General features: G+C 37.7%; 1 protein-coding gene across 2 annotated transcripts in view; it reads left to right on the top strand.

The window, feature by feature from the left end:
* Nucleotides 1–23,133, top strand: part of RNF38 (ring finger protein 38) — a gene marked incomplete at its 5' end in the record, with an annotated part of 129,266 nt that overhangs the window by 91,213 nt on the left and 14,920 nt on the right. For both annotated transcript variants that reach the window (XM_079705644.1, XM_079705643.1), the window contains 2 exons: nucleotides 3,099–3,292; nucleotides 10,627–10,840. In XM_079705644.1, coding sequence (XP_079561770.1) covers nucleotides 3,099–3,292; nucleotides 10,627–10,840 — 408 coding nt within the window. The remainder of the gene's footprint in view (nucleotides 1–3,098; nucleotides 3,293–10,626; nucleotides 10,841–23,133) is intronic.

Here is a 23,133-nt window from a genome sequence, read left to right as displayed (position 1 = left end):
CTCTCTGATTGCCTTTTTTTTTTCTCTTTATTTTTTTGGCTGCATTGGGTCTTTGTTGCGGCACACGGGGTCTTCATTGAGGCATGCGGGATCTTCGTTGCAGCGTGTGGGCTCTTCATTGGGGCACGCGGGCTTCTCTCTAGTTGTGGTGTGCAGGTTTTCTCTCTCTAGTTGTGGCGCGCAGGCTCCAGAGCGCGTGTGCTCTGTAGTTTGCGGCACGCGGGCTCTCTCGTTGAGGTGTGCGGGCTTAGGTGCCCGACCAGGGATTGAACCCGCATCCCCTGCATTGGAAGGCAGATTCTTTACCACTGGACCAGCAGGGAAGTCCCTGATTGCCTTTTTATATTTCTTATGATAAGAGAGCTGTGGGCTTAAGTTTTATTAAGAACTTGTAAGTTCTCAATCATACTGTTTTTGAATCCACATTGTGTATGGTATTTTTCTCAGAGTCCTCTGATTCGTTCTAATTTGTAATGGTTGTTTTTCAGACCTGCTGTACTGCCATCACCCTGGGATTTCTTTTCATTGCACTTCTGGCTTGCTTCTGTTTCTTGGATCCTGTATTTATATATATGTCCCCAGGTGAAGGAGAGAGCATGCACGCATACGTAAAAATCAATCAAGTAAAATTTTCTGAATGGGTGTATGAGAAGCAACTTTGAATCTTAATACATCTGGCAAGGTCTTTGTTTTTTCCCTTATACTAGACTAATAGTTTGATTGGAATATAAAACTCTAGATTCAACATTATTTTCCCCCAGAGCACTTTAGCATCTTTTGTTTTCTGTGGGAAGTCTAATGCTAATCTAATTCTTTTTCTTTATAGGTTACTCCCCCTTTCTTTTTCTGGAAACTGAGAATTTTTTATGCAGTTTCTTAGAGTATTAAAATTGATAAGGAATATGATGAAACCATATTGCATATAGTAAAACAACATTTTAGTAATTCCATGTCACTAAATATCAGTTGTAGTTTCCTATTACTTTGAGTGAAAAAGTAAGGTTTATTACCATAATACTAATGAAGAGCTCACTTCCACATATTTCCCTTCACTTCCTAGTCTTTGTCTCCTCTTACACACTGAGAACCTTTCACAACACAAAGAGAAGGGATGGGAAACTTTCTCAGTCATCTTTCCTTATCTCCACTCTTAAAAGTAATGCATCTGTTGTAAAATAAGAATATGCTAACCCACAACTTGAACATCACTGAAAATGTGTAAAGCTTGATAGCCTAAGTGTTTTTTCAATACTTAGTTATTTTGTGGATCTCTAGCATTCTCCTCCATTTGGGCAGTGAATTTTTAGAATTCAGAGTTCCATGTCTTAGCTTGCATGAAGCTTTGCGGGACAGGTTTATACATATGAAAGCCAGTGATTATGATTGGTTGCTAGCATATTGTACCTCAAAAAGTCAATGTTAATCAAGTCTGTTTTACCACACGTGGAGATCACATTTCTAATGCTTATGTGTAGTTCATGTATGAGTTTGTCAAGTCTTAGTTGTTCTGTTGTTTTGTTTTAATCAGAATATCTAAATATTAATGGTTATTTTTCACTTTCTAAGTTTTACGATTATCAGAACATAACTGATTTTCTTATTAAAATCAAGGGGTTAAAAACAACTACTTTTGGGCTTCCCTGGTGGCGCAGTGGTTGAGAGTCCGCCTGCCGATGCAGGGGACACGGGTTCGTGCCCCAGTCTGGGAGGATCCCACATGCCGCGGAGTGGCTGGGCCCGTGAGCCATGGCCACTGAGCCTGCATGTCCGGAGCGTGTGCTCCGCAACGGGAGAGGCCACAACAGTGAGAGGCCCGCGTACTGCAAAACAAACAAACAAACAAAAAAAACTACTTTTAATAGCACCATTAAATATAGGGAGAAAATAAGGTTAGTGTGAGGAAAGTTACAAGAGCATTTGTATATGGTTCTGAAAACTATTTTCTATTTTAGTTTTAACAAATGTGAATTATAATATTCTTAAGTATAGAAGGAAAATGACATGGTTTTTTGAATACAACTGCTGAATAATTTAGAATGATCAAAAGTAACCATTTAGCAGTTTGCTTCATTCCTATCAGTTTAATCAGTTCTGTTTTATATGCTTATATTTTAAAATCTAACATGGTATGTAACCTCATATATTCTTTAGCTAATATTAACATTTTTGTTCTAGCAGCAGGTGCCAATCAAAAGTTCCCTAATGCCCAAATGATTAGAATTTGCAGGAGCAGACTGGAGACAGGAGAGGCTCTATTAGAAAACACACAGCCCTCATCAGACTTTCAGTTAACTTGTAATTTTGACAGTTTTGATGAGAGACTCAATTGAAAAATTGAGTTGTGTGGGGAATCCTGGAGAGTTAATAATTCAATTAAGTGATCCATACCAATTTTATAGCTAAACCCTTGAAAACTTGGGACTGTGCTTCAATATTAACAGGTATGGGTTTTTAATTATCTACCACTCCCATGATCTACCTGAAATGCCATGTCTTTCCAAAGATATTCTATGATATTCTAGTTAAGAACTGATGAACTAGATCAGTTGACTGTTTTTTAATGTTTTAAATAAATTTTACTTTGTCCACATAAACGTTATTAAATAATAAATGTAATGGCCTTAAACAACAGGAATAAAGAGGCAGGCAAGTGTAATTTTAAATCAAATCAAGGGCCTACTTAAATTATACCCCCTCCTAAATTGATCTCTCAGCTAAGAATTAATGCCTAAAAGAGTAACTATTAACTGATGGGAGGACATAGTAGATTTTCTCAGTTGAATTAGAGTTTTAAAGAGATGGTCAGGTACCACAGAAATTGTTTACTGCCCTATTGTGTACCTTGTGTGTTGTTACCTGGTTAATTTTATGATATTTTAAAGAAAGAGTTAACTTTTCATTTGATATTATTTACGGTGCATCTCCCTTTCCCACCCCACCCCTCGTATCTTTTAAAGGTATTTAATTCAGGTTGATAGTGTATTTTTTCCCTCCTTTACACTTTGTGGTAAACATACTTAAACACCTATGCATGTAAACAGTAATGCAAAAATCCTTAAAAGATTTTATTCAGTTGATTGATTTTGTTGCATTGGCAGAGTGAAGATAGTCCAAGTCCCAAGAGACAGCGCCTCTCTCATTCAGTCTTTGATTATACATCAGCATCACCAGCTCCCTCACCACCAATGCGACCATGGGAGATGACATCAAATAGGCAGCCCCCTTCAGTTCGACCAAGCCAACATCACTTCTCAGGGGAACGATGCAACACACCTGCACGCAACAGAAGAAGGTTAGTTGGTTACAGTTACTTATTAAATTTGTGGTCATTGGTAGATTTGTGAGTTTGTTTTTAACATCAGAAAGCATTTTTTTCTGTAGGAATTTTATAAACACATCAACACCTTTTTACTTGTACGCTTACACATGAGAAACAACATTACAAGTTGTTTAGATTTCTACAGTCCATCATGAGAGTTCATTTAGCTTGTGATTGACAGAAGAAGAAATTGAAAGAGGCTAAAGTGGTTTACCTAAAATCAATCCATACCATTATATGTGAATTCAACCACCTTAAGGTTTAAGACTTTTTGTGGGCTAGGCTTCAATCCATATTACTGAAAAATGCATTTTATAGTTTACAACTGTAAGGAAATATAGAACCATGGTCTTAGGAATGAGCAACCTCTTTTTCGCGCCATTCTTATCCACTGCATTCTTAGAAATGAATAACCTCTCTCCAGATATTCCTTCTGTATCCTCTAAGGCAACTGGGAGCTTAATTAAGTTTCTTTAAAATTGTAGAGCCTGTGATACGAAGAGTGACTGAAATTTAGTTTGGCTTTCAGTCCTATCTTCCATATAGGACTTGCCCCTTGCCTTTCCTTCCCAGGGGAATACATTTCCTGAGCTGCTTCCTCTTTAGTAGTTGTCCGAGGTCATACCTTTCTTCTTCCAAGGAAAGAGAGTCATATTTCCAGGCGGAAACAATAGAAGGGAACAATTTTGACAGAAATAGTACAAAATCATTTTCGAGAATTGAAGAGGGACTTCCCTGGTGGCGCAGTGGTTAAGAATCTGCCTGCCAATGCAGGGGATGTGGGTTTGAGCCCTGGTCTGGGAAGATCCCACATGCCGCGGAGCAACTAAGCCCGTGCGCCACAACTACTGAGCCTGTGCTCTAGAGCCTGCGAGCCACAACTACTGAAGCCCGTGCACCTAGAGACTGTGCTCCACAACAAAAGAAGCCACTGAAATGAGAAGCCCGCGCACCACAATGAAGAGTAGCCCCCGCTTGCCACAACTAGAGAAAGCCTGTGTGCAGCAACGAAGACCCAATGCATCCATAAATAAATAAATTAATTAATATTTTTTTAAAAATTGAAGAAAGACTGAGTGTTGAGCAAGATCTTGGTGAAATTTAAGAATATGCATAAACATTCAGAGATGAAGAATGTTGAACAATAAGAGATCCTCCCTGAATCATACATCATGATCAAGAGGGATTTATCCTGGGATTGCAAGGATTTTTCAATATCCACAAGTCAATCAGTGTGATACACAACATTAACAAATTGAAGAATAAAAACCATATGATTGTTTCAATAGATGTAGAAAAAGCTTTTGATAAGATTTAGCATCTGTTTATGATTAAAAACTCTCCAGAAAGTGGGCATAGAGGGCACATACCTCAACATAATAAAGGCCTTATATGACAGACCTACAGCTGACATCATACTCAACGGTGAAAACCTGAAAGTGTTCTCTCCAAGATCAGGAATAAGACAAGGATGTCCACTCTCGCCACTTTTACTTAACATAGTTTTGGATGTCGTAGCCAAAGCAGTCAGACAGGAAAAAGAAAAGGAATCCAAGTTGGAAAGGAAGAAGTAAAATTGTCACTGTTTGCAGATGATGTGATACTATACATAGAAAATCCTAAAGATGCCACCAGGAAACTACTAGAGCTCATCAATGAATTCGGTAGAGTTGCAGGATACAGAATTAATACACATAAATCTGTTGCATTTCTATACGTGAATGATAAACTATCAAAAAGAGAAATTAAGGAAACAGTCTCATTTACCATCGCATCAAAAAGAATAAAATACCTAGGAATAAACCTACTTAAGGAGTTAAAAGACCTGTACTTGGAAAACTATAAGGCACTGATGAAAAAAATTGAAGATGACAAAAACAGAAGGAAAGATATACTGTGTTCTTGAATTGGAAGAATTAATATAGTTAAAAGGACCATACTTCCCAAGGCAATCTACAGATTCAGTGCAGTCTCCATCAAAATACCAATGGCATTTTTCGCAGAACTAGAACAAATAATTTTAAAATTTGTATGGAGACACAAAATATCCTGAATAGCCAAAACAATCTTGAGAAAAAACAACAGAGCTGAAGGAATCATGCTCCCTGACTTCAGACTATATACTACAAAGCTACAGTTGTCAAAACAGTATGCTACCGGCATAAAAACAGACACATAGATCAATGGAACAGGATGGAAAGCCCAGAAATAAACCCACGCAGTATGGTCAATCTGTGGCAAAGGAGGCAAGAATATACAGAGAAAAGACAGCCTCTTCAGTAAGTGGTGCTGGGAAAACTGGACAGCTACATGTAAAAAAATAAAATTAGAACATTCTCTAACACAATATACAGAAATAAATTCAAAATGGATTAAACAGCTAAATGTAAGACCAGATACTATAAAACTCCTAGAGGAATACATAGGTGAACTCTTTCACATAAATTGCAGCAGCATTTTTTGGATCTGTCTCCTAAAGCAAAGAAAATTAAAGCAAAAATAAACAAATCAGACTTAATTAAACTTAAAAGCTTTTACACAGCACAAAATTCATCAACAAAATGAAAAGACAACCTACTGAATGGGAGAAGATGTTTGCAAATGATATGACCGATATGGGGTTAATATCGAACATATATAAACAGCTCATACAACTCAATGTCAAAAAAAAAAACTCAGTTAAAAAATGGGCAGAAGACCTGACTAGACAGTTTTTCAGAGAGGAAATGCAGATGGCCAACAGGTACATGGAAAGATGCTCAGCATTGCTAATCCTCAGGGAAATGCAAATCAAAACCACAATGAGATATCACCTCACACTTGGCAGAACAGCTATTATCAAAAAGAATGCAAAAAACAAATGTTAGCAAAGGTGTGGAAAAAAGAGAACCCTCATACACTGTTGGTGGGAATGTAAATTGGTGCAGCCACTGTGGAAAATAGTATGAAGATTTCTCAAAAAAACTAAAAACAGAACTACCATATGATCCAGCAGCTTCACTCCTGGGTAGATATCCAAAAAAAACAAAAATACTAATTAAGAAACATATGCACCCCACTGTTCATAGCAGCATTATTTACAATTACCAAGGTATGGAAGCAACCTAAGTGTCCATCAACAGGTGAATGGATAAAGGATCTGTGTGTGTGTGTTCCACACAACGGAATACTACTCAGCCATAAAAAAGGCCGAAATTTTGCCATTTGCAGCAACATGGATGGACTTGGAGGGCATTATGCCAAGTAAAGTAAGTCAGAGAAAAACATACCGTATGACATCACTTATATATATGGAATCTAAAAAATACAGCTAACTAGTTGAATGTAAAAAAAGAAGCAGACTCACAGATACAGAGAACAAACTAGTGGTTACCAGTGGGGAGAGGGAAGGAGGACGGAGAGGGCTAATATAAGGGTAGGGGATAAGAGGTACAAACTATTAGGTATAAAATAAGCTGCAAGGATATATTTATTGTACAACACGGGGAGTATAGCCAATATTTCATAATGACTATAAGTGGAACATAACCTTTAAAATTGTGAATCACTGTATTGTACACCTGTAACTTATGTAATATTGTACAGCAGCTACAATTAAAAAAGAAGAAATAAGAGAAGAAAAAAGGGGCTTCCCTGGTGGCGCAGTGGTTGAGAGTCTGCCTGCCGATGTAGGGGACACGGGTTCGTGCCCCGGTCTGGGAAGATCCCACATGCCGCGGAGCGGCTGGGCCCGTGAGCCATGGCCGCTGAGCCTGCACGTCCGGAGCCTGTGCTCCGCAACGGGAGAGGCCACAGCTGTGAGAGGCCCGCATACCGCAAAAAAGAAAAAGAAAAAGAGAATCTTCTTGAAAGAATTGTTAAATACTGTACTCTAGGAAGTGGAAGAATAAATGCAAGAAGTAGGATTTAATACCATTTGATTAGGAAAGGAAACAAAAAAGACATACTGCTAAGTCTGAATAAAGGTCTGTTCAAAAAAAGAGAAAAAATTTCAGGAAAGATCTGAATGTAAAATGGGGACAGAGCAGAGAGAAGTAAAAATGTGCAGTCTAGGGCTTCCCTGGTGGCGCAGTGGTTGAGAGTCCGCCTGCCGATGCAGGGGACACGGGTTCGTGCCCCGGTCTGGGAAGATCCCACATGCTGCGGAGCGGCTGGGCCCGTGAGCCATGGCCGCTGAGCCTGCGTGTCCGGAGCCTGTGCTCCGCAACGGGAGAGGCCACAGCAGTGAGAGGCCCGCGTACCGCAAAAAAAAAAAAAAAAAAAATGTGCAGTCTAGATGTTTTCAGAAAAATGGAATTATGTGTTTAAAAATTTAAGTGTAGTCACTAGAAGAATAGAACTGGAATATGTAGCTTCCACACAATGAAACAGATAAACAACATATATAGAAAACACCATCCAACAAAAGGCAGGTCAGTGAGGCCAGGAGGGAACAGCTTTGTGCTGTTCACAAGTGATACATCTAAAACAAAGTGACAAAGTAGTACCTATCATAGATATAAAAGTCAACTGAAAGAAATATTTGTCCATCTTATCACTGTTTATTATTTCTAGATTTTCCAATAATTCTGCTTTCTAAATGTTCTACTACAAAGGCATACATAACAGATTTAATGAGAGGCAATTCAGTAAAGACAAGGACCAGAATTGTCAAGGAACTTACATATCAGCGTGAGAGCTTGGGTCTTAATTTGTGTTAAGTTTGAGTTTGAAATTATGTTTGAGTAGGGAAGTGAGGGCAAGAAGCAACAACAGAATAAAACAATATTAAAAGGGACCCTTAAAGTTTGTGGACAGGCTGAGTGTTTTTTCGGGAGATGAGTGATTGGGGCATATATTTTCTATTTTGAGTGTAAGGTACACATTTTTTCACATCATAATGTCTCTAAATTGATGGTATAGCATAATCTAATTGGCAGCTTTCCTCCTCTTTTTAGTGATACATTAAACAGTCCTTTAAAATATTTTTACAGGTATAAAGATATGTACATATACATGAATTAGTATACATAGATTAATTTTCTTGTTTTTTTCTCTTAGAGAGACTAGAAATAGTGTAGCAGTCAGCGCACTTACCTTCTAAATACCATTCCACAATCAAAGGAACCAGGGCTCTGGAGAACTGGTTAATTCCAGAGTTGGTATAGGGAAAATACAAGATAAGCCTAGAGCATATTGTCCATATAGTAAGGAAGAATAGTAAAAGGGCACAGGAGCTAAACTGAAAGTGCTCCCATTGGACAAAGTTGAAACAATTTTAACAACAAAATAAAACAATAGTGTGGATTGTAACCTAAAGAATAAAATAAATATCCATACTCATAAATAAGTGAATAAACAAATGGGAGAGAGGGAACAGTTCTTCCTTATGGAATTCCAATTAATACATGTGGAAGAAATGAGGGGAGTAGAAAATCACCATTAGAATATCATAATAGTGATAGCAGAAGGTCCATTCATGCATGCTAAAGCTATTGGCAAAACTTTTAGCAGAAGCAGAATATTTGCATGGTCTCAAAAGTATCTCCCTCCCAAATATTTGGTAATTACAAAGGGAAGAATGGTGATTTTGTAGTAGAGGGTCTTGGCAGAAACCAATTTAGCCAAGTGATCGGTGGTAAATACATAGGCATGAGTGATGCATGTGACGTCATGTGCCCCTGGATACAACGCACTGAAAAGGGCCTATCACCTCTCTGATACCCTTTCCAGTAATGCATAACGTCATGCAGATCATGCGAAACCATCAGACAAATCTGAGTTAAAGGATATTCTGCAGAGTAAATATGTCTTCAGAGGTATCAAGGTCGTGAAAGACTGAGGAACTGTCATGGATTGGAGAAGACTAAAGAAACATGACCACTATATGCAATAATGGGATCCTGCACTGGATTTTTAGACCGTGAGGGGATATTGGTAGAAAAACTGGGTAAAGTCTGAATACATTGTGTTGTTTAGTTAACAGTATGATACCAAGGCTTATTTCTTAATTTTGATAATTTTTCTATTCTAATGGAAGATATTAATATGAAGGAAAGCTAGGTGAGGGGTACACAAAAATTACACTAAAATTATCTCAAAATAAAACATTAAAGTGAGTTCGAAGGTGGATGGCACCTGAAAATCAGTGAAATACAGTATGTCAGTTTTGAAGCAGAAATGCAAAAAAGAGTTATGCTGAAAATAAAGATAGAGGAAGCAATGAATGGAGCAAGAACCTGGGGGTTAGTTTTAAGAGCACTGTAGAGGAGTTGATGTTGCAAAGGAGTGTCCCTTATTCTTTTTAAGACTGGGCAGTTGAGAGTGAGAAGAAACAGATTTAGAGGTGCAGAGTGCAACAATTAAGGGAAAGGTGACCTGTCCTCAGTAACTACTGCTGAGGTGACTGTGTGCAGCTGTGTCTTGAAGGGGGCTGTTTGGCCTCTTTTGTCTAATGTAGAGTACATTTTTAATGAGGCCTGCTGCTTTTTCGAATTGTTATGTGTGCTGAGGCATTGTAAAAAGCAGTGGAGCTGAATTGTGGAATTATAGGGAAGTGGAAGATGGAAGTCTACTCATGATAACCTGTTATTTGTGTTAAGCTATGTCCATGACAAGTACATGGGGAGTAAAAGTGGTTTCCTTCAGTAACCAGATTCTACCTAAAAATTCTGTATATTACTGGAACATTTATGCTGACGCTGTTTTGCCATCATTTCCATTCTCAACATTTACCCAATTACTCTATTATTTGCAATTGTCAACAAATTAAATGTTCTTTAGTTATCTCATGTATTTTCTACTCTCATTTTTTAAAGTTGTCATTTTGGGCATATAGGAACTATGTCTTTTCTATGTGTCTTAGCCTGATAGACAAACATAAAATGCCCATTAGGCATATGTGGTTTACGGCCAAGGTACATACGCAAATTAAAATTTGTTCTAAAATGTTTATAAAATAAAGGAGGCAAAATAATAGGTTAAACCATATGAAATTGCTGATATTTGACTATATTTGCCTATAAAAGGATCAATTTTATACAATTAAAGCCCCTCCCCCAAAATGACAGTGATTGGCTATTGATTTCTAAATAATCTCAGAGCTGAATATCAATTTTGTTTACTTCTGTTATGTTTTAAAAAACATATACATTCTATTTAAATTTGCAAGTGTTCAGAGCTGATAATGAACCACAGCAATTCTTTAATACTCAAGCCTACCTTAGCATATACTACTAATGGATTACAACGAGAGACAATACAGAATCCTGATGGATCACAACAGTAAACATTATAACAACCTTTTTGACATTTTTGCTATATTACAGTCCTCCTGTCAGACGCCAGAGAGGAAGAAGGGATCGTCTGTCTCGACATAATTCCATTAGTCAAGATGAAAATTATCACCATCTCCCTTATGCACAGCAGCAAGCAATAGAGGAACCTCGAGCCTTCCACCCTCCGAATGTATCTCCCCGTCTATTACACCCTGCTGCTCATCCACCCCAGCAGAATGCAGTAATGGTTGACATACATGATCAGGTATAGTAACAGAATGCCCAGGAAATACAGGTGCTGAAAGTTGGTAGCAGTTTATTGAGGTTGGTTGTTTTTTGTTGTAGATTTCTTTTAATTTTACCTAAAAGGAAACAATTTTATCCAAAATGAAGCTATTTTAGGTAAGTTCATCATTCTTCATTGAGAATTAAAATTTAAATTCTACACAGCTTCCTTAGAAGAAAGTTGAACTTTAAAAAATTAGGATCAAGGTTGTGAAAGCTCAGAATGACTTCATTGTAATAGTTGGTTTAAAATGACCAATACAGGATTTATAGCGGATATCAGACAGCTGGTGGTTTGAGTCTATATTCCTGTTTCCCTCTCCCTTCCGGTTTCTTCTGGAGTAATTCAGTAGGCAAGACAGTTGGGGGCATCTTTGATTACAAGTTTCTCTAGGTCTCCATGGAGATGACAGGTACAGAGCTTCCTTTCCCTTTGTTCCTTCCAGGAACTGAGGGACTAGCTGAGAAGAGGGTTTGCCAGTCCTTAGAGCCTGAGACCAAAATTGTATGATTTTCTGAGGTCAAAAAAGACACAAATCTAGGGACTTCCCTGGTGGTCCAGTGGGTAAGACTCCATGCTCCCAATGCAGGGGGCTGGGTTCAATCCCTGGTCGGGGAACTAGATCCCACATGCATGCCGCAACTAAAAGATCCTGCATGCCAGAACTAAGACTCAGCGCAGCCAAAATAAATAAGTAAATAAATATTATTTTTAAAAAGACAAATCTAGACATATTCTTATAAAGTTTCTGGATTTTAAGGATAAGGGGGGAAAATCTTCCAAGTTTATAGACAGCAGAAATTACAAAGGAAAGGAAATCAAATCAGACTAGCGTTTGATTTTTTTTTTTTTTTTAATATACTGCACTGGATGCTGGAAAACAATGAAAGTACCATATACTGACAGTTGAAAGAAAATATGATTTTGCTCAGACATCCTTCTTCCTTCAGCCATGTTCTTTCCCTTTATGTTCATGAAACACTTTTAAAAAGTTAATCACATAATAATAAGTTTTAAAAAGAAAAGTTTTTCCAGACCATATTTTTTGTGGTCATAATCTGATAAAACTGTAAATCATAAGTTTTTTAAAAAGATTTTTAAAAATGACACTGAAATATTTGAGGCAAGGTTGTAAAGGAAAAATCTTCATACCATAGTCAGTGGGACAGGCCAAAGCTGTTCTCCAAGAAATTTTTATAAACCTTCATTATGAACACTAATTGCTTGAGTAATTAGGGTGAAATGTTACAGAATAAACCAAAAGGAATTGGGATGAATAACTTACAAGGCAAACAACTAAAACTAATGATTTGATAATCTATTCTTTTAATAAGGGAAGTAGCACAAGGAAAACCCAATCCTAGTGCTTTGAAAAGTTGGTAAGGATGGCACACCTCTTCTGAGCTTGGTTATAGAAAAAAGAACAAATGTAAAGAAGAGTAGGAATGATAAAAAGATATATCTCTATATGTAGGAAACATTCAAAGAATTTTTTCATTTGTAAAATGAAAATAGCACCTGTTTCATAAGGGATGTTGAAAGAATTAAGAGTTAATCCATTCTGAGCACTTAAACTAGGGTAAGTGCTCAAGTATTGCTTCATTATTAACTATTATAATGAAATTTTATATATAATCCTGGGGGGGACAAAAGAAAACTTAAAGGAAGTTCCAAAAATTGACCCAAGAATAACAGGAAAATTTGAATTACCACAGAAGTGTGAAAGCTAATCAGAGATTCACCAAGGCACGGTGACAAGATAGCTTCACAGCTGTTTTCTCTAACCTTTAGAGAGCACTCAAATAATTCCAGGCGGCTTTTTTTTTTTTTTAAGTCAAACTCTCTACTTTGTGAAACCAGCATAGTTTTAATACCAAAAACAAATAAAGATAGTAATCCCCCCAAACTCCCTAATGCATAGGCAGAATTTCTAAATAGATGTTTAGAAAGTACACTATAGCACCATATCAAAAGAGTAATAAACTGTGACCAAATAAGATCTATTCCAAGTAAGAGGCGATAGTTTTGTATGAAAATCATATCGCATCAGCAAATAATAGAAGAAAAAGCATATGATTATAATAAAAAGATGTTGAAAAGTCTAAGTTTACTAAGAACTCTAACAAAATAGAGCAAGAAGGAAATTAATTATAATAAATAAAACTAATAGCAAGCATCCTAATCTGCGAGTGACAAGTCAGCAACTAGAGAGATACTTGCTCTGTTCATATTTATTCATTGTTATGTTAGGAGTTCTACCAAATGCAGAATGATATTGTAATGGATATAAAACATTGAAAGAAATCATTGTATCTTTCTCCCTCTCATTATATAATTGTAAGTAGAAGAAAACACAAGATATTCTAGTTTGAAAGAATTTGATACAGTGCCTAAATGCAAATTACGTGTACAGAAAGCAATAACTTAGGTCGATCAGCTGATGAATAGATGCAATATGGTATATCTGTGCAGTGGAATATTACTCACTCAAAAAGTAGTGAAGTACTAATTCATGCTACCACATGGATTAACCTTGAAAACATGCTTAGTAAAAGAAGCCAGTCACAAAAGGCCACAGATTCAGTTTGATTTCATTTATATGAAATGTCTAAAATAGGCAAATCCATAGAAACAAAGCATGAATGAAGTGATTGCTTATCATTAGTAGAATAGTAGAATAAATTAGGATACCTTCATACCATGGAATGTATCTATTACAAAGAATTACTTAGAATTATGCCAGGAATGTGAGTGATATCTGCAAGATACAGTTGAGCAAGAAAAACAAAATTGAGGAAAGTGTTATGTTCAATTTTGTAAAACATGGTGATTAAATATTTGTATACATAGGACTCTGAACATAGAGAAAAATACAGAGAAATATATACTAGGCGTGAGGGGGGAGAGTGCTAAAGTGAAGGGAAAGGGAAGGAGGGTAGAGATGGAACCAAAGAAAGAAAAGGAAAAGACTTAATTTCAGAAAAGATGGTATCTCATTTATATAAAGTTACTTATTGGGTCTACATATTGAAAAATGAAACAATTGCATATGTAAACACCAGAACAACACAAGACATAGAAAACCTGAACAGACCAATAGCTGTGGAAGAAATTAAAGGCATGATAAAAAAAACGTGTCTTTATAGATTACATCTGAATTCTGTCTAATCTCTATAAAGAACTGAAAGTTCCAATTTAAACTATTCCAGATCATAGACAAAGATAGAAATTTTCTAAGTATATTTTGTGAAGCTTACATAACCTTAATAATAAAACCTCAGACAGTACAACAGATGAAAGCGTTCAACTAGTTTCCCTCTTGAATACAGATGCAGATGCTTTAAATAATAAACCATAGCTAGTGTTATACTAAAATAGTCTATTAGCAAAGTTGAAATAATGATTATTAGAGTTTATCCTGGCAATGCAGGGATAAGTTCAACATCAGGAAAACTTTTTTTTAGTTTGTTTTTGTTTTGGGCTGCATTGGTGCTGCGTTGGGTCTTCGTTGCTGTGTGCAGGCTTTCTCTAGTTGTGGTGAGCAGGGGCTACTCCTTGTTGCCGTGCGTGGACTTCTCGTTGCAGTGGCTTCTCTTGCTGGGGAGCACAGGCTCCAGGCGCACAGGCTTCAGTAGTTGTGGCTCACAGGCTCTAGAGAACAGGCTCAGTAGTTGTGGTGCACAGGCTTAGTTGCCCCATGGTAGGTGGGATCTTCTCGGACTGGTGCTCAAACCTGAGTCCCCTGCATTGGCAGACGGATTCTTAACAACTGCGCCACCAGGGAAGCCCAGGAAATCTTTTAAGGTAATAGATTTCATCAACACTCTAAAGGGAGAATGTTTTGTTAATAGATGCAAAAATATAAAATTTAGCCATCATGTCCAATAATAGGTCTTATAATGGAAAAGGGAGTTTTATTTTCTAGAGCTGGTAGGCAAGGTTATTGAGAGCATCCCCATTGATTGAGGACAGTTGACTATACTGTATAAATTATTAATAATATCCTAAAAGCATCAAAAGAGCTTAAAGATCAGAAGGAATTGCCAGGTCAAAATTTAAGGGATAGTAGGGATGCTAGTTCTATCCTGAAGGCATGTTGTTCATTTATGCAAGCTTGAACTTCAATTTTAAGTCCCATCATGAGGCACAAGAGAACAGGAATCAGAGACCACTGTTTAAGGAGTCCCTTCCTACATAGGTGACCCTTCTTACGTAAAATAGGCACCTTAAAGGTCTGTATCCTTAGAATAAGAGTGACCAGAAACAGATGTAATTTGTGGCTAAATTCACATCAGACTGTGCAATTAGTGAAAGTACTTGGGACTGCAGGGGCCTAGAAAACATGCAGATTCTCGTTGGAGGAAGAAATCTTCAGGCTAGTTTTCAAAGAATTCCCTCCATCAAATTTTCAAGGACAGTAAGCAATAAACAAAGTTAACCAAGTACGTGAGGAAAAAAGGACTACAAATGAAAACCAACAGAAATAGATCTACAGTGAGTTCACATAACCTATTTCTTTTTTTTCTTGATCTTTATTGGAGTATAATTGCTTCACAATACTGTGTTAGTTTCTGTTGCACAACAAAGCGTGTCAGCCATATGCATACACATGTCCCCCTATCCCCTCCCTCTTTAGTCTCCCTCCCATCCTCCCTATCCCACCCTTCTATGTCATCTCAAAGCACCGAGCCAGTCTCCCTGTGCTGTGCTGCTGCTTCTCACTAGCCAACTATTTTACATTCAGTAGTGTATATATATGTCGACGCTACTCTCACTTTGCCCCAGCTTCACCCTCCCACCCCATGTCCTCAAGTCCATTTTCTGTGTCTACCTCTTTATTCCTGCCCTGCAACTACATTCATCAGTACCTTTTTTTTTTTTTAGATTCCATATATATGCGTTAGCATACAGTATTTGTTTTTCTCTTTCTGACTTACTTCACTCTGTATGACAGACTCTAGGTCCATCCACCTCACTACAAATAAGTCAATTTCATTTCTTTTAATGGCTGAGTAATATTCCATTGTATATGTGCCACAGCTTCATTATCCATTCATCTGTTGATGGACATTTAGGTTGCTTCCATGTCCTGGCTATTGTAAATAGTGCTGCAGTGAACATTGTGGTACATGTCTCTTTTTGAATTATGGTTTTCTCAGGGTATATGCCCAGTAGTGGGATTGCTGGGTCATATGGTAGTTCTATTTTTAGCTTTTTGTTTGTTTGTTTGTTTGTTTTTTGCAGTACACGGGCCTTTCACTGTTGTGGCCTCTCCCATTGCAGAGCACAGGCTCAGCGGCCATGGCTCACGGGCCCAGCTGCTCCGCGGCATGTGGAATCTTCCCGGACCGGGGCACGAACCCGTGTCCCCTGCATCAGCAGGCGGACTCTCAACCACTGCGCCACCAGGGAAGCCCCTCATTGTAGTTTTGATTTGCATTTCTCTAATATTAATTAGTGATGTTGAGCATCTTTTCATGTGCCTCTTGGCCATCTGTACGTCTTCCTTGGTGAAATGTCTGTTTAGGTCTTCCACTCATTTTTTAACTGGATTGTTTTTTTTGATATTGAGCTCCATGAGCTGTTTGTATATTTTGGAAGTTAATCCTTTGTTTCATTTGCAAATATTTTCTACCATTCTGAGGGTTGTCTTTTTGTCTTGTTTATGGTTTCCTTTGCTGTGCAAAAGCTTTTAAGTTTAATTAAGTCCAATTTGTTTATTTTTGTTTTTATTTCTGTTACTTTAGGAGGTGGGTCAAAAAAGATCTTGCTGTGGTTTATGTCAAAGAGTGTTTTTCCTATGTTTTCCTCTAACAGTTTTATAGTGTCTGGTCTTACATTTAAGTCTTTAATCCATTTGGAGTTTATTTTTGTGTATGGTGTTTGGGAGTGTTCTAATTTCATTCTTGTACATGTAGCTGCCCAGTTTTCCCAGCACCACTTATTGAAGAGGCTGTCTTTTCTCCATTGTATGTTCTTACCTCCTTTGTTGTAAATTAGGTGCCCATATGTGCGTGGGTTTATCTCCGGGCATTCTATCTTGTACCATTGATCTATGTTTCTGTTTTTATGCCAGTACCATACTGTCTTGAATACTGTAGCTTTGTGGTATAGTTTGAAGTCAGGGAGCCTGATTCCTCCAACTCCGTTTTTCTTTCTCAAGATTACTTTGGCTATTCGGAGTCTTTTGTGTTTCCATACGAATTGTGAAGTTTTTTGTTCGAATTCTGTGAAGGATTCCATTGGTAGTTTGATAGGGATTGCATTGAATCTGTAGATTGCTGTATTGTGATCTGTAGATCACAGTATTGATTCTTTCAATCCAAGAACATGGTATATTTCTCCATCTGTTTATGTCATTTTTGATTTCTTTCATCAGTGTTTTATAGTTTGCTGAGTACAAGTCTTTCGCCTCCTTAGGCAGGTTTATTCCTAGGTATTTTATTATTTTTGTTGCAGTGGTAAATGGGAGTGTTTCCTTAATTTCTCTTTCTGATCTTTCATTGTTGGTGTATAGGAATGTAAGAGATTTCTGTGCATTAGTTTTGTATCCTACAACCTTACCGAATTCATTGATTAGTTCTAGTAGTTTTCTGGTGGCATCTTAGGATTTTCTATGTATAGTATCATGTCATCTGCAAACAGTGATGGTTTTAGTGCTTCTTTCCCAATTTGTATTCCTTTTACTTCTTTTTCTTCTCTGATTGCCATGGCTAGGACTTCCAAAACTATGCTGAATAATAGTGGCAAGAGTGGACATCTTTGTCTTGTTCCTGATCTTAGTGGAAATGCTTTCAGTTTTTCACCATTGAGTATGATACTTGCTGTGGGTTTGTCATATATGGCCTTTATTATGTTGAGGTAGGTTCCCTCTATGCCCATTTTCTGGAAAGTTTTTATCATAAATGGGTGTTGAATTTTGTCAAAAGCTTTTTCTGCATCTATTGAGATCATATGGTTTTTATTCCTTAATTTGTTAATGTGGTGTATCACATTGTTTGATTTGTGTATACTGAAGAATGCTTGCGTCCCTGGGATAAATCCCACTTGATCATGGTGTATGATCCTTTTAATGTGCTGTTGGATTCTGTTTGCTAGTATTTTGTTCAGGATTTTTGCATCTATGTTCATCAGTGATATTGGTCTATAATTTTCTTTTTTTGTGATATCTTTTTCTGATTTTGGTATCAGGGTCAGTGATCTCTTGGTATTGAGTAGCACACTGTTTAGCCTCCATGTATTTGTGTTTTTACAGGTTTTTCCCTGTAATTGAGTACCAATCTCATAGCGTTGTGGTCAAAAAAGATGCTTGCTATGATTTCAAGTTTCTTAAATTTTCCAAGGCTTGGTTTGTGACCCAAGATGTGATCTGTCCTGGAGGATGTTCCATGTCCACTTGAGAAGAAAGTGTATTCTGCCACTTGTGGGTGTAGTGTTCTATAAATATCCATTAGATCTATCTGATCTATTGTGTCATTTAAAGCTTGTGTTTCCTTCTTTATTTTCTGTTTGGATGATCTGTCCATTGGTGTAAGTGGGGTGTTAAAGTCCCCTACTATTATTGTGTTACTGTCGATCTCTCCTTTCGTGGTTGTTAGCATTTGCCTTATGTATTGAAGTGCTCCTATGTTGGGTGCCTAAACATTTATAATTGTTATATCTTATTCTTAGATTGATCCTTCGATCATTATGTAGTGTCCCTCCTTAGGCCTTGTAACAGTCTTTATTTTAAAGTCTACTTTATCTGATATGAGTATTGCTACTCCAGCTTCCTTTTGATTTCCATTTGCATGGGATATCTTTTTCCATCCCTTCACTTTCAGTCTGTATTTGTCCCTAGGTCTGAAGTGGGTCTCTTGTAGACAGCATATATATGGGTCTTGTTTTTGTATCCATTCAGCTAGTCTATGTCTTTTGGTTGGGGCATCTAATCTATTTACATTCAGGTTTATTGTTGATATGTATGTTCCTATTCCCATTTTCTTAATTGTTTTGAGTTTGTTTTTTATCCATTCAGCTAGTCTATGTCTTTTGGTTGGGGCATCTAATCTATTTACATTCAGGTTTATTGTTGATATGTATGTTCCTATTCCCATTTTCTTAATTGTTTTGGGTTTGTTTTTGTGGGTCTTTTTCTTCTCTTATGTTTCCCGCTTAGAGAAGTTTCTTTAGCATTTGTTGTAAAGCTGGTTTGATGGTGCTGAATTCTCTTAGCTTTTGTTTGTCTGAAAAGCTTTGACTTCTCCGTAGATCCTTGCCTTGGTTGTAAGTTTTTCTCTTTCATTACTTTAAGTATATTCTGCCACTCCCTTCTGGCCTTCAGAATTTCCACTGAAAAATCAGCTGATAACCTTATAGGGATTTCTTTGTATGTTATTTTTTGTTTTTCCCTTGCTGCTTTTAATATTTTTTCTTTGAATTTAATTTTTGTTAGTTTGATTAATATGTGTCTTGGTGTGTTTTTCCTAGGGTTTATCCTGTATGGGACTCTCTGTGCTTCCTGGACTAGGGTGACTATTTCCTTTCCCATGTTAGGGAAGTTTTCAACTATAATCTCTTCAAATATTTTCTCAGACCCTTTCTTTTTCTCTTCTTCTTCTGGCACCCCTATAATTCGAATGTTGGTGCATTTAGTATTGTCCCAGAGGTCTGTGAGATTGTCTTCAATTCTTTTCATTCTTACTTCTTTATTCTGCTCCTCAGCAGTTATTTCCACCATTTTGTCTTCCAGCTCACTTATTTGTTCTTCTGCCTCAGTTATTCTGTTATTGATTCCTTCTAGTGTATTTTTCATTTCATTTATTGTGTTGCTCATCTTTGTTTGTTTGTTCTTTAGTTCTTCTAGATCTTTGTTAAACATTTCTTGTATTTTCTCATTCGTGCCTCCATTCTATTTCCGAGATTCTGGATCTTCTTTACTGTCATTGCTCTGAATTCTTTTTCAGGTACATTGCCTTTTTCTTCTTCATTTATTTGGTCTTATAGGTTTTTACCTTGCTCCTTCATCTGTGACATATTTTTTTGCATCCTCTCTCTCTCTTTTTCTTTTTTTATGAGTGCGATTGTGATCCTGTCTTAATGGTTGTTTGGCCTGAGGCTTCTAACACTGCAGTTTGTAGGCTGTTGGGTGGAGCTGGGTCTTGGTGCTGAGATGAGGAACTCTGTGAGACCTCACTCTGATGAATGTTCCCTGGGGTCTGAGGTTCTCTGCTAGTCCAGTGGTTCGGACTCAGAGCTCCCACCGCAGGAGCTTCAGCCCGACCCCAGGCTTATGAACCAAGATCCTGCAAGCTGCCTGGGGTGCGGTTGCGGGGGTGGGAACCACAACAATAACAAAGTAAAAAATAAAATTAGACTAGGAAACTAACAGATGTTAGGAAGAATATAAAAATAGAAATATAGATGAATCAACAACTGGAAGGTACATCAGTACCACAGTAGTAAAAAGGAGGGAGGAGGGCTTCCCTGGTGGCGCAGTGGTTGAGAGTCTGCCTGCCGATGTAGGGGACATGGGTTCGTGCTCTGGTCTGGGAGGATCCCGCATGCCGCGGAGCGGCTGGGCCCGTGAGCCGTGGCCGCTGGGCCTGCGCATCCAGAGCCTGTGCTCTGCAACGGGAGAGGCCACAACGGTGAGAGGCCCACGTACCGCAAAAAAAAAAAAAAAAAGGAGGGGGGAAAAGGAAAAAAAAAAGCGGGGGGAGGCCTTGGCTGTGGAGGGTGGGGCCTAAGCAAGGGTGAGATTTGGGCGGTGGGTGGGGCCAATGCTCAGGACCCACAGGGCTTGAAAAGGCCCTGGGAGCTTTGGGGGGTGGGGCTTAGGCTCAAGGAACAGAAAGAACCCAGGTATGCCCCCCACCTCTGGTCTCAGAGGGCAGGGGACCTCACCTGGGAGCCCAGCAGGCTTCCTGGGCTCGAGTGGGTGGGGCAAACTCCTTCCCACCTCTCCTGCTCCTCTGGTCTGGGAGGGCTCCTCCCGCCTGCCTCTCCTGATCTCCCCGGCCTCAGGGGCACTGATCCTGTCTGGCCTCTACTTCTCCTCCCCCCTCAGTCCCCCTACATCCTACCAGTTCACTTTGGGGTTCCTCCCATCTCCTTGGGCATCAGAGTCCGCCACCAGCGGGGCTGGCAGGTGCCCTAGTTGTGGGGAGATGCTAGCTCCGCATATTCCCACACAGCCATCTTCTACGTTTGCTCCACATAACCTATTTCAAACAGCATAATTAATGGTAAAACTTTGAGTGCTTTGAGTGTTGTCTTTTAGAAATAAGTACTGAAATATTTATGAAGTGATAGGTTCCTGGGATTTGCTTCAGAAAAGTACAGGAAAGGGAGAAGTTGATGGGAGTGGATTGGATATATGGTTTTGTGGTTTTGGAGGCTATGTGCTAGATATGGGGGTTCATTATACTGGTATTGAGCATGTTTGAAATTCTCCATAGTAAATATGCAAATAAGAAAGTAAAATTGAAAAATCAAAATAATATGAAGGAAGTTAAGAATCTTAACAAAAGATGTTCAAGCCCTCTATGTAGAAGATTATAAAACTGTCTAAATACTAAAAGATTTGGCTTGAAAGATCCAAATTTGTAAAAACTCTCTGCTTTCAATACTGATATACAGGGTGTGTAGAATTACTGTACTCCCAAGTAAATTTCCAGTAAGGTTTTTGATGTTACTTGAGAAGCTGATTCTGCGATTTCTATGGCATTTTAAAGGACCTGGGATTATTCAGAGCACGGAAAAGCAAAGTATTGCTGGCTGTTTTTGTAGAGTTTTATTGGAATACAACTATGCTTATTTATTTATCTGTCATTTGTGGCTGCTTTGTGCAGGGACCAGGATGGCCCACAAACTTAAAGTATTTACTTTTCTGGCCCTTTATGAAATAGTTGGCCAACTAACACTCTGGTCTAGAATCTCTAAGGCCACTTGGTCCTCAAAGTATGTCTTGGATCAGCTGATTAGCAGCAGCAGCATCACCTAGGTATTTGTTAAAAATGCACATTCTCAGACTATACAATAGACTTACTAGGTAAGGGATCCAGCAATCTGTTTTAACCCAGGTGATTCTAATGCACACTACAATTAAGAGAACCTCTGGTGTATAATTCTGAAGTAGAACAAGGTGGGTAGAGTAGCTCTTCCAATTATTAAGACTAATTATAAAGCTATATGAAGGTATTTTTGCCAGAATAATTAAATATGCTAGTGAAATAGAATATAAAACCCAGAGATAAACTAACAGATTTAAGAATGCTTTATATGTGATATATAACTGCAGATGAGTTGGGAGAAGACAGAATTTTTAATAAATGATGCTGGGACAATTAGATATCCAAATGAAAACATGAAACTGGATCCTTTATCCCATAGCATCTACAAATGTCAGTTCCAGGTAGATTAAAGACGTAAATGTTAATGGCAATATAAGCTTTTAAGAAAGTAAAATGGGAATGGCTTCATGACCTTAAGTAGGGAAGGCTTTCTTTAAGACATAGGAAAAGCACTAACTATACAGAGAACTGTTGATAAATTAAAGAACTTGTGTTCATTGTGAGAAATAGACATATATTTTGGTCACTTAATTTTTGGCAAAAATGCCAAGGGAATTCCAGGAGAGAAAGGAAGGTCTTTTTCAGTAATGGTATGGAAACAACTGGTTATCTATGTGGATAAATTTGAACCTTGGCTCCTACTTTATATAGTACACAAAAATAAAGTTGGTTTCTAGATTTAAGTGTGAAAGATAAAATAAAATAAAAGAGATGTCTTCATAAGGTAGGCAAAGATTTCTTAAACAGGATATATAAAGTACTAGCTGCTTGATAAAACACCAACATACTGGATTTCATTAAAATAAAAAATTTCTGCTCATCTAAAAGACAGTATTTTAAAGGTGAAAAAGCAAGCCACTGTCTGGAAGAAAATATTCACAATACTATTTCTGAGAAAGGAGTAGAATCCAGAACATTAAAAAAGATTTTGTATACATATCCATTAAAATCAGATCTAAGATAGGTGCCTGTGAGCATCATTTTTGAAGGTTCTTCATTAGTAATGCAGAAAGACAAGAGTAAATAATTGTGTTGAGTCTTAGCAAATATAGTTGTATACATAGAAAAGGAGATTGTAATTTTTAAAAGTACTAGAATTAAAAAATTGGATAACGTTGTTAGATTCGAGAAACATAAAATTAGTAACTTTTCTCATTACTAGCACTTAACCAATTTGACGTGGGGACTTCCCTGGCAATCCAGTGGTTAACACTCCGA

Source organism: Hyperoodon ampullatus, assembly GCF_949752795.1.
Source record: "Hyperoodon ampullatus genome assembly, chromosome: 6".
NCBI lineage: Eukaryota > Metazoa > Chordata > Mammalia > Artiodactyla > Ziphiidae > Hyperoodon > Hyperoodon ampullatus.
The sequence above is the reverse complement of the archived record's forward strand: the minus strand, read 5'-3'. Positions and strand labels throughout refer to the sequence as shown.